The sequence below is a fragment of the Alosa alosa genome, chromosome 1 (assembly GCF_017589495.1).
Source record: "Alosa alosa isolate M-15738 ecotype Scorff River chromosome 1, AALO_Geno_1.1, whole genome shotgun sequence".
Taxonomy (NCBI): domain Eukaryota; kingdom Metazoa; phylum Chordata; class Actinopteri; order Clupeiformes; family Clupeidae; genus Alosa; species Alosa alosa.
Genome location: NC_063189.1, coordinates 1,736,658 through 1,749,280, shown reverse-complemented (window position 1 = coordinate 1,749,280; position 12,623 = coordinate 1,736,658). Strand labels below are relative to the sequence as shown.

Sequence of the window (12,623 nt, the reverse complement as noted above, 5' to 3'; positions counted from 1 at the left end):
TGTGGTGTGATGTGGTGTGTGTGTGTGTGTGTAATTGTAGCCCTCTAGCTCTCCATCCGCGCACACCGCCGGCTTCCAGCACCTCCACTGCTACTCTGCGTTGTGTTATTATCGTGAACGTGAGGGTGCATCCGGTAGGAAGGGAGACACGGACACAGAAGGGTTCGGGATTGTGGCAGACCGTACTTTACTGGGCTTCATAGACAGCATCTATAAGGTTGATGGCATATACTCTCATTTATAACCAGTATGAAAAAATCCTAATGCACTTCAGTTGTACATTCACATGTTAATGAATCCCCATATTACATTCAAGTGCTAACGAATACCAAAACACTAACTAACTAGCACAGTAACACATAGCTTAGCACTGTATTAGTGGCCACATTACACTCGAAAATAACGAAAATAAAAAAAAGTGCTTTTTTCTCAAAATGACTCAGCATTTAAGTCTTCAATAACTAAGTATAAACAATAGCTCAACAAAACGAACTTTCTAAGTAGTATTACCCAAGATCATTTCTATTTTATAAACTCATGAAAATAACGTGACTTACCTATAAGGTTGATGGCATATACTAAAGAAAAGATGGCGTTCTAAGCTAAACACGCATCAACCCTACGGTGTATCAAAAGGAACAATCAGAGTTAAACTAACAAAAATATAAATAATACATAGTCCTGCAGTGACACCTAGTGGCGCTACACATACACTGCCTTACATAATGTAACATCACCGTCAAATCAGAGGATATTTCAGAACTATTAACGTGGACAGCTCCCCTTAAGAGCATCTTAAGAGCAGTGCATGCGTGTTCACGATACGAGCATGTTCGGGAAACAGTCGTATAAACCAAACGAACGATCGTAAGATGAATCGTAGAAAACCCTCTTAAGAGCGTGTCTCCGTCGTTATCGGGGAAGTGGGCCCTGCTATCCATCAGTTATGCTTAAACCCCGTTTTTTAATGCTGCCTAACAGAACATCCAGCTGAACTATAGTTATGAACAGTACTTTCAGTACTAATCATTTCCATATTTAATTTTACGCACATATTTAATTTGCGGGAGTGCAGTGAATCAGCGATTTGTCCCGCACCCGCGAACACACCTCTCTCATCCCGCCCGCTCGCGCAAAGAGCTTTCAAAAGTTGTCCCGCGCCGCACTCTTTTGCGTCGGGACCGCGGGAGTGCAGACCTCTACTCTAAATCAACACTTGAACTAGGCTTTGTTTATTGATTAGCAAACTGTTTAACCGATTGGCTGAAGTAAGCTATTAATACTTGGGAAAATATCCTTTGAACAGACATCAAGAACCACGATCACGAGACTGTTTTAAAGGCATTTTCACTACCTTTAGTTAGAAGGATTTCTCCTGGTCATTGTAAGTGCCATACACACATGCCATATATTGCTTTTTTCAGCAGAGTCTAGGCTACCCAAATTGCCACAATTTCATGTATTAATACTTGCATTGATTTAATTTTGATTTTTAAAAAAGCATATTATACATGCTTTTGACATGTATCTCACCACTGCAAGTTGACAGCTTGACTTGCTTTACATGTGTGTGTAGAGCAGACTGTCCTGAATCTGGCAATATCATTGCCATGGTGGAGGGATTCTCTGGGGCTTAGCAATTTATATGTGGTGTGTGTGCCTTACAGAAATAAATGGCATTTTTATTTAGTGATGAAAAATTACCTTTCTGCGCTCCATATCTGTGACACGAACTGATCTGACCTGACTTGACCCGAGTTTGCGTGTTAGCCTGTGTATGCCTATGGTGTATGCGCTCATAATGATTCTCTACAACAACTTTTTACTGCATTGCCATGAACAAAGTAAAGGCAAAAAAGGTGTTTCTTTGTTGAAGAAATTGGGATGCAATGCAGGAATTATGAAGGATTATGAACATGATTTGCCAGGGGCGCCTGCAGGAATTAATGCTGTGGTACGCACCTGATGGCAGCTAATGGGATACTGTGCATAGTTGGGAAGGTATGGTAGGCCAATTTGGTGTGAATACACACACACACACACAAGGGAAATTCTCTCTCGCTGTCGAGTAGCCTGATGGTACGCACAGTGCGTACGGACGTACACCTGCAGGCGCGCCTGTGGTTTGCCATAGAGAAACACACGATAGTGTTGGATTATGGATTAAACATGCTTTGCCACAAATCTTTACAACTCATTTGAAAATGTGTTGCAAGGCATAGAAAGTCCTCACTTTAGATAAGCTCACAAAATATCATTAACTAACCACTTGTAATCCCTGAGTTAATCATGAATTAGGAAGTGGTTTATAAAATATCTATCATCGCCCTAACTATTCATTAGTGCATGTGTATATTGCATAATTTATTAAGTATTAACAATAATTCATAAACATATTTTAGATGCTTATTTACTATGAACAAACCATTTATAACTGTGCGTACAAATACTTTATTTATGAGAATTAACATAGGAACAATGGTTTACAAATGATGAACAAAGCATTTTGTAATAGTTTGCAACTGGTTTATAAAACATCATAAAATGATGTCATTATAAGTGGTTGTTTCATTACTTATTAAGTACTTACAAACATGTTTTTTTGATAGGCTTATTTACTATGAACAAACCATTTATAATTGTGTGAACAAATTCTTTACTGATGATAAATTATGTATGAACAAGAAATTACTAATGATGAACAAACCATGAACTAATAAGGCTAAGGCATAAACTAAAGGCTTAATAAATGATGAATTGTGTTATTATAAAGTGTTACCCTTTTTTGTTTTACCATGATTGTGTTTGAAGATGATCATGTCTGGTAGTTTCAACATTAACACGACTTGATATCACTTGTGAGGATGATATTAATAATAATACATAAATAAATGTTTAATTTTGTTGACTTTGAAGGTGAATTTCTGTTAACCATCTATCATACGAGTTACAAGTTTGATGGCTAACGTCACAAAGCTAAGTGTGAGTCTGCGCAGTACGATGGCAAGCCAACTGAAAAAACGTTCAATTTGCGTCAGTTGCGGAGTCTGTTCGTCCATTTTTTTTACTGTCTATGGTTCATGGGCTTCGGAAAAAACTTTTTCCCAGTGAAAACATCATTCCGCGTCATTCACGTCACGTAATGTGTGAGTCAGAGGTCGGAAACTGGGGCTAGATTTTGCTAACAGAGTTGCCCAGTTAGGGGCTCGTCATCACTTTTGTCGTCACGTTGTAGTTCGTTTGTAGTCCATGTGGCCTTTCATGTCCAACAGTTTTAATGTGAACTTGGGAATTTGCCGTTTTTTAGGGGTGGGCATATCAATCCAAATATCGACATTGGTATTGGCATCGGATCGATACCAGCGTGATGTGATCGATACTTTAATTTCAGTTCACTTCCAATATCTCTCAATTTGTTTAAAATTCATTGTTCCTGTTTCACCAAGGGCTAGCCTACAGTCATGCAAACACCATTCCTTTCACATCTTTCAAGCCTGCTTTGCAAAGTTTCGTTTCGGTGAGCATTGAGTTGAATTGGTGAGCATTGAGAATAGCCGGATGGCTGAAACGTCTGCTCTTGCTCCCAAAATTAAATGGAAAAACTCCTTTCTGTAGACTTTAAGTCATTTCTTTCAGTGTGCGAACTACTCCTCTCTCTCTCTTCAACTCTTGATTTAAATGCACCTGGCTAAACTCTAGTGCGAGCACAACAATACTCCCCTGCATCAATGTTTCGTTGCTGAAATGTTTGTAAATTATTAACAGTGGAAATCATAAAACCATTAGTGGTCATGGAAATTTATCCAAATTTAGCATATTGATGTTTTATTCACGTAGATCTGAGTTGATGTGATGCATGCTGGGTTGAACACAATTGAGAGCTCCGTAAACGGGCTCTGACTTTACCCACCAATCACAGACATATACTATCAAACAACAACCCAGCATGCATCATATCAAGTCAGATCTGCATGAAGACGAACACGCCTATTACGTGAGTCAGCAGTTTACGGAATGAATTATGTGTCACGATAATTTCATTATGTGGATGAAATGCATAATAGAATCACGTAACCAGCTTTGTGACCTGCTACAATAGGTGAGTCAGCAGTTTACATAATGAATTAGCCTACAGTGGGTCCCATTAGAAGTGGCCACTTCATTCGTGCCTCCCATGATTCACAGAGCTGTGTGAAATGTATTACAACTTTTTGCCACGAGGTGGCAGCTTAAGTCCGTTGTAGAATCTCGAGATGCATTGCCAGTAAATAAGGCAGCGGACTGCATTCAGAGGCTTTGCAACAGCAGTGTGATTGGCAGTCCTAACATTCGTTTGGTTAATGCTTCGACTTCAGTATTGGAGTCCATTAGAATGCCACCAATCACAGATATATACTATCAAAGAATGACGTTTATTCATATCTGTATCTGGGGAGGGAAAGGAGGGTAGGAGGAAAATAAAACCATAAAGTGATCCTGTCGGTTTTCTTAAAACGGACTTCAAAGTCACTTATTAGAGCTAACGTTACTAGCTACACAAACTGTTAGCAAAACAGCTAGCGAGTAAGACTAAAGCCTGCTGACTGAAAAAACAGACATTGGGGTAAATCTTTAACTCCTTTATTATCAAAACATTACAAACTTACATCTGTATAACTTGTACAAGTCTCTCAAGAGATGTCCTCTTTCGTGTAACTCCTCCAAGCTACAACTGCTCACTTCCATTGTGGGTTCATATCCGTTGTGAACACTTATTTGCAAGTGTTGCAAACACTTACTTGCAAGTGTTGTAGCGTTTGTATTTCGCTGAGCCGTCAGGGCCACCGTAAAAAACAGTTAAAATGGTGTTAAAAAAAAGACAAAAAGTTAAAAGACAATTTCATCATAACTCATAAGCAATGTGTTGGTTTAATAATTAACGTTAACAGCACATCATTATTGCCTGTTTGAAAACAGGGACAATGCACATATAAACATTATCTTGTGATACAAGAAAATATGTGTTTGACCAGGTTATAGCAACAATTGCTAATTTCCACCTGTAGTCATTTAGACATGATACAGAAATTCTACCATCTTATCTGAACTTAAAATGCACTGAGCTAAAGTGGAAAGGGGTACTGTGCTTAGACCAATCAAAATGTGCAATGAGCATGTGGATGCATAAATTCTTTGATGCAACAGTTGCTTTTCTGGACCAGTGAGTGACATTTGGGTAATTTTCTGCGGCACACCTGATGATCTCTCTCGGCACACTAGTGTGCCCCGGCACAGTGGTTGAAAAACACTGATCCAGACAATGTCTTTTCAGGGAAGTCCTTGGATTTCTCAGGAAAACCATGCCTGTCTGCAGTCCAAACCTGTCTAATTTGGTGCATAATGGAATGAAAAACATGACAAAGAACTGACTGTTTACCAGGCAGGAATACGACCACATTAAATTCTCAAAACTCTGAGTCTTCTCAGTTCCTAAACCTTTACATAATGTTGTTAGATGAAGAGGTGAAGCAACACAATGGTTAATGCCCCTGTCCCAACTTTTTTAAGATGTGTTGCTAGCATTAAATTCAAAAGGAACATATTTTTTCCAAAAAACAATAACATTTCTCTCCTTCGACAGTAGATATGTTGTATTTGAACTGTTCTCAGTTGCTCTCAGTTGATTTGTAAATCATAACATCCTTTTTTATTCACATTTTACAAAGTTGTATTAGTGGCATTTCTGAGGGAAATGGCTAGACTATGGTCAAACTTGTGTGTGCATACACGTGTGTACGTGTAATGCAACGTCCACTCTCTTTGTATGGTGCAGTGCTGCTCAACTGGACGTAGGAAATCTTGAATCATTTGAATCATTTGAAGTTTTTTATAATCTTCTGTTCTTTCTGTTTCTTCTGCTATTTCACAACCTGGTGGGTGGACTTTGGGCAGAGCTATATTAATATCCATATTATGGCCTTTGGGCAGAGCTATATTAATATCCAGAAAGAGATTTTTTTCTGAAAGCACACTGCGTTTCCGAGAAATACTAAATGCAGACGCGGCAACTGATGGACCTTGGGCAGTTCAAAAGAATGGGAGGAGTGAACAGCTTTAACATACAGTCAATGAGTGACCTATGCTGCCCTCTACCTGCCTCTACTGGAATTGGATTGTGGATTGTATTCTGAGGGAAATGGCTAGACGGTGGTCAAACTTGTCTAAAAACCATCTGGGTGCAACAATCTAGACTTCTGAGTGTGTGCGTGAGTGTGTGTGTGTGCATGTATGTATGTGTAAATCTGTGTGTGTTTGTGCGTGTTTGCATGCGTGTGTGTGCATCAGGCTTGTGCAAAATTCCAGAATTGAATTGAAACTGGCTCTTAAATTCCAATTCAATTCTTGAATTTCACTTGCATTTCAATTGAGGTAGCAAACAGGAAGCAGAATTGCCGTTCGAATTGTGCACAACCCTGGTGTGTGTGTGTGTATTTGAGTGTGTGTGTGTGTGTATGTGTGTGCGTGTGTGTGTGTATGTGTGTGTGTGTGCGTGTGTGTGTGTGCATGTATGAGAAATGCTAAATGCAGCCGCGGCGACTGATGGACCTTGGGCAGTTAAAAAGCATGGGAGGAGTGAACAGCTTTAACATACAGTCAATGAGTGACCTATGCTGCCCTCTACCTGCCTCTACTGGAATTGGGTTTGACTGAAATGAAGTTAAAAACAGTATAATTTCAAACAGAATAAAATCTAATTCAATTCTAATTTCCTTTCTATGTTAATTGTCCATTTATATGAGATTCAATCTTTTCCATGGTGTGGTTGTTTATATATGTAGTTAATCAAATAGCTAATCAAGTGTCTATGATTTAAAAGTTAGACTTTTAAATCTCAAAACTTTGATGTTTGACTATGTATCTCATAATTGATGTACATATGGACATAGGCTTAGCCCTAGGTTACTACATTGTAGGCTTCCAACTTTTCTTTCTCTGTAGGAAACGTTTTACCAGAAAAAGGCCTGCAACTGATATTAAATATATTTAAATTCAAGTCAATTCAAGCCAATTTATTTTTATCAGGGCTATCAAGACAAGCCACACCAGGATCAACACCAGCATCGTCAACACCAGCACCATCAACTCCAGAACAATCAATAACAGCACCGTCAACACCAGCACTGTCAACATCAGCAACATCAACATCAGCACCATCCACACCAGCACCATCAACATCAGTACCATCGACACCAACATCAGCACCATCAACAGCAGCACCATCAACTGAAGCACCGTCAGCATCATCAACAACAGCACCATCAACATCACCAGCATCAACTGAAGCATCATCAACATTAGCACCATCAACACCAGCACCATCAACTTCAGCACCATCAACAGCAGCACTATCAACCCCGTCAACATCAGCACCATCAACAACAGCACCATCAACATCAGCACCATCAACATCAGCACCGTCAACACCAACACCATCAACTGAAGCACCATCAACATCAGCACCATCAACATCAGCACCATCAACAGCAGCACCATCAACACACAAACAATCAACACCAACAGCATCAACAACAGTTAAATCAACCCCAGCACTATCAACCCCGGCACCATCAACACCAGCACCATCAACACAAGGACCATCAACGACAAAACAATCAACGCCGTCACTATCAACAGCAGCACTATCAACCCTGTCACCATCAACATCAGCACCATCAACAACAGCACCGTCAACACCAGGACCATCAAGACAAGCCACACCAGGATCAACACCAGCATCGTCAACACCAGCACCATCAACTCCAGAACAATCAATAACAGCACTGTCAACACCAGCACTGTCAACATCAGCAACATCAACATCAGCACCATCCACACCAGCACCATCAACATCAGTACCATCGACACCAACATCAGCACCATCAACACCAACACCATCAACTGAAGCACCATCAACACCAGAACAATCAACACCAACACAATCAACACCAGCACCGTCAACCGCAGAACAATCAACGCTAGCACCATCAACAGCCGCAACATCGACCCCAGCAGTATCAACACCAGCACCATCAACACCAGCACCATCAACACTAACACCATCAACTGAAGCACCATCAACATCAGCACCATCAACACCAGCACCATCAACACCATCAACTGAAGCACCATCAACATCAGCACCATCAAACCAGCACCATCAACATCAGCACCATCAACATCAGCACCATCAACACAAGCACCATCAACACCCGCAACATCGATCCCAGCACTATCAACCCCGGCAACATCAACAGCAGCACCGTCAACACCAGCACCATCAACATCAGCACCATCAACACCAGCAACATCAACAGTAGCAACATCAACAACAGCACTTTCAACCCCAGCACCATCAACATCAGCACCATCAACACCAGCAACATCAACATCAGCACCATCAACACCAAAACAATCAACACCAGCACCATCAACCCCAAAACCATCATCAGCAGCACAGTCAACGGCAGCACCATCAACATCAGCACCATCAACACAAGCACGATCAACAGCCGCAACATCGACCCCAGCACTATCAACCCTGTCATCATCAACATCAACAGCAGCAACATCAACAGCAGCACTATCAACCCCGTCACCATCAACACAAGCACCATCAACAGCCGCAACATCGACCCCAGCACTATCAACCTCGGCACCATCAACATCAGCGCCATCAACATCAACACCATCAACAGCAGCACTATCAACCCCGTCACCATCAACACAAGCAGCATCAACAGTAGCACCATCAACATCAGCACAATCAACACCAGCACCATCAACATCAGTACCATCAACACACCAGAACAATCAACACCAGCAGCGTCAACATCAACACCATCAACTGAAGTACCATCAACAACTGCACCATCAACACAAGCACCATCAACATCAGCACAATCAACACCAGTACCATCAACACCAGTACCATCAACATCAGCACCATCAACACAAGCACCATCAACAGCCGCAACATCGACCCCAGCACTATCAACCTTGGCACCATCAACATCAGCACCATCAACATCAACACCATCAACAGCAGCAGCACCATCAACACCAGCAACATCAACAGCAGCACTATCAACCCCGTCACCATCAACATCAGCACAATCAACACCAGAACAATCAACACCATCAACCATAAAACCATCCACACCAGCACTATCAACATCAGCACCATCAACAGCAGCACCATCGACAGCAAAACAATCAACAACAGCACCATCAACCCCAACACCATCATCAGAAGCGCCGTCAACCGCAGAACAATCATCGCCAGCACTATCAACCCCCGTCACCATCAACATCAGCACCATCAACATCAGCACCATCAACACCAGGACCATCAACACCAACACCATCAACATCAGCACAATCAACACCAGTACCATCAACATCAGCAACATCACCATCAGCACCATCAACACAAGCACCATCAACCGCCGCAACATCGACCCCAGCACTATCAACCTCGGCACCATCAACATCAGCACCATCAACATCAATACCATCAACAGCAGCACCATCAACACCAGCAATATCAACAGCAGCACTATCAACCCCGTCACCATCAACATCAACACAATCAACACCAGCACCATCAACACAAGCACCATCAACATCAGAACAATCAACACCATCAACCATAAGACCATCCACACCAGCACTATCAACATCAGCACCATCAACAGCAGCACCATCGACAGCAAAACAATCAACAACAGCACCATCAACCCCAACACCATCATCAGAAGCACCATCAACAATAGCACCATCAACACCAGAACAATCAACACCATCAACTGAAGTACCATCAACAACAGCACCATCAACACAAGCACCATCAACAGCCGCAACATCGACCCCAGCGCTATCAACCCCGGCACCATCAACATCAGCACCATCAACACAAGCACCATCAACTGCCGCAACATCGACCACAGCACTATCAACCTCGGCACCATCAACTTCAGCACCATCAACATCAACACCATCAACAGCAGCACTATCAACCCCGTCACCATCAACATCAGCACAATCAACACAAGCACCATCAACACAAGTACCATCAACACCAGCACCATCAACACAAGCACCATCAACAGCCGCAACATCGACCCCAGAACTATCAACCCCGTCTCCATCAACATCAGCACCATCCACACCAGGACCATCAACACCAACACCATCAACATCAGCACAATCAACAGCAGCACCATCAACAGCAAAACAATCAACACCAGCACCATCAACACCAACAGCATCAACTGAAACACCATTAACATCAGCACAATCAACACCAGTACCATCAACATCAGCACCATCAACATCAACAACCACACCATCAACATCAGCACCATCAACATCAACAACCACACCATCGACACCAGGACAATCAACACTAGCACCATCAACAATAGCACCATCAACATCAGCACCATCAACACCAGCACCATCAACGTCAGCCCCATCAACACCAACATCAGCGCCATCAACATCAGCACCATCAACACCAGCACCTTCAACATCAGCACCATCAACAGCAGCACCATCAACTGAAGCACCATCAACACCAGAACAATCAACACCAACACCATCAACCATAAGACCATTCACACCAGCACTATCAACATCAGCACTATCAACATTAGCACCATCAACAGCAGCACCATCGACAGCAAAACAATCAACAACAGCACCATCAACCCCAACACCATCAGCAGCAGCATCAACCGCAGAACAATCATCGCCAGCACCATCAACATCAACATCAGCACCATCAACATCAACACCAAACTGAATCAACACCAACTTCAAATGGAACGACAAATGATCCATCAACGGTTTCAACTTCAAGTCCCCAAACTGAATCAACACCAACTTTAGAAGGAACAACGACAAATGATCCATCAACGGCTTCAACTTCAAGTCCCCAAACTGAATCAAAACCAACTTCAGGTGAAAGCACCACAAATTATTTATCAACTGTTTCAACTTCAAGTCCCCAAACTGAATCAAAAACAACTTCAGGTGAAAGCACCACAAATTATCTATCAACTGTTTTAAGTTCAAGTCCTCAAACTGCATCAACACCAACTTCAGATGGAACAACAAATGATCCATCAACAGTTTCAACTTCAAGTCCCCAAACTGAATCAACACCAACTTCAGATGGAACAACAACAAACGATCTGTCAACTGTTTCAAGTTCAAGTCAACCAACACCAGAACCATCAACACCAGAAAGTACAGCATCAACTTCAACACCAGCACCATCAACTCCAGCACCATCAACCCAAGAACCATCAACCTCAGAACTATCAACAGCAGCATCAACAACCCCAGAACCATCAACCTTAGAGCCATCAACAACAGCACCATCAACCCCTGCAGGATCAACACAAGCACATCAACTCCAGAAAGTACAGATGGAACAACAATAAATGATCTGTCAACTGTGTCAAGTCCAAGTCACCCAACTATATTGACTTCAGAAGGAACAACCACAAAAGATCCATCAACTGTTACCACTGGTTCAGCGACCTCTTCAAGTCAGACTACATCACCAACTTCAACACCGGCTACATCAACAGAGCCACCCATCCAGTGTGAGAATGGTGGAACACCAAAGAAAGATGGCAGCTGTTGCCTGTGTCTTCCTCTTTTCAGCGGCTGCACATGTGCCACTATCGACAACATAATTACTCCTGGTTAGTGTTGTTTTCATATGGAACTGATGACAGACTTCTTTAAGTAACAGGGATCATTTATCTTTTTTGTTATTATGTGTTGTTTTTCAGATACGTTGGAAAGGACAGTTAATACTGCCATTGAAGTTAAAGAGGAGTTCAAGGAAGAATATTAAAAAAAACATCCCCACAATACATAGAGTTTTCAAATACATTCATACAGCAGGTAAGTGCCCCCTAGTGAGCAAATTATTAATAACACAAATAGTCCAGGGGCCAGACCAGATACCAGTACCATCTGGGTGGGAAAATTCTAGTTGTGATTTTGTTATACCTACACATCCCTAGTTTATGTTTTGATGTGACAGACCTCTGAGATTGGTAGCTAGCTTTTAGTGGTTACCACTTAATGAAGTAAATCACCCTCTAAAATAAATTGCATTTTAGACACCTAGTGCATATCCTGGTTGAACCCATGGTTAAGACACTTGACAGTGATGTATAATATTGAGTTTGGTATCATCGTAAAGAGTACATAAAGATTTCATTTTAGCACATTGGTGAAGCTCTCTGAGGTCACTGGAGCTCTTTGAATCAACAAAAACACAACATTTTCAGAGAACATTACAGATGCAAAAAACAGAAACTGAAATACTCTATGGACTCCAAGGGTTCAGGAAATGTATGAGTTACCCATACTACTCCATTGGATGTGATTTCATGGCTAAACTAAGAAGGATTACTTTGGTCAAAATTCTGCACGGTATGCTATATTTTGGGTCTTTGGCCCAAGATAAAAGCAACTGTGAGTGGGATGATTCTGGGTCTGAATCAGCCCACAATTGGGCCAGATCCGGCCAACATCCACTTCCAACATGTGTCCTCTTTCTT

At 41.9% G+C, this 12,623-nt stretch overlaps 1 protein-coding gene across 1 annotated transcript; it reads left to right on the top strand.

Annotated features, from left to right (window-relative positions):
* The first annotated feature begins 1,916 nt into the window (after positions 1 to 1,916).
* LOC125300019 (uncharacterized protein PB18E9.04c-like) lies at positions 1,917 to 10,314 on the top strand. The gene is made up of 6 exons (XM_048251492.1): positions 1,917 to 1,954; positions 7,588 to 7,892; positions 8,295 to 8,431; positions 8,464 to 9,054; positions 9,087 to 9,352; positions 9,852 to 10,314. Exons 1-6 carry the CDS (start codon positions 1,917 to 1,919, stop codon positions 10,312 to 10,314), a joined length of 1,800 nt encoding a protein of 599 aa, XP_048107449.1.
* Positions 10,315 to 12,623: the final 2,309 nt, after the last annotated feature.

Bases quoted from the DNA above. Each gene is read 5' to 3' on its own strand.
- LOC125300019 (XM_048251492.1), top strand. From the start codon at position 1,917: ATGATTTGCCAGGGGCGCCTGCAGGAATTAATGCTGTG. The intron at 7,893-8,294 runs GTACCATCGACA...CAACATCAACAG, and splicing joins CACCAGCACCATCAACATCA to CAGCACCGTCAACACCAGCA. The intron at 9,055-9,086 runs GCACCATCAACA...ATCAACAGCAGC, and splicing joins CCTTGGCACCATCAACATCA to AGCACCATCAACACCAGCAA.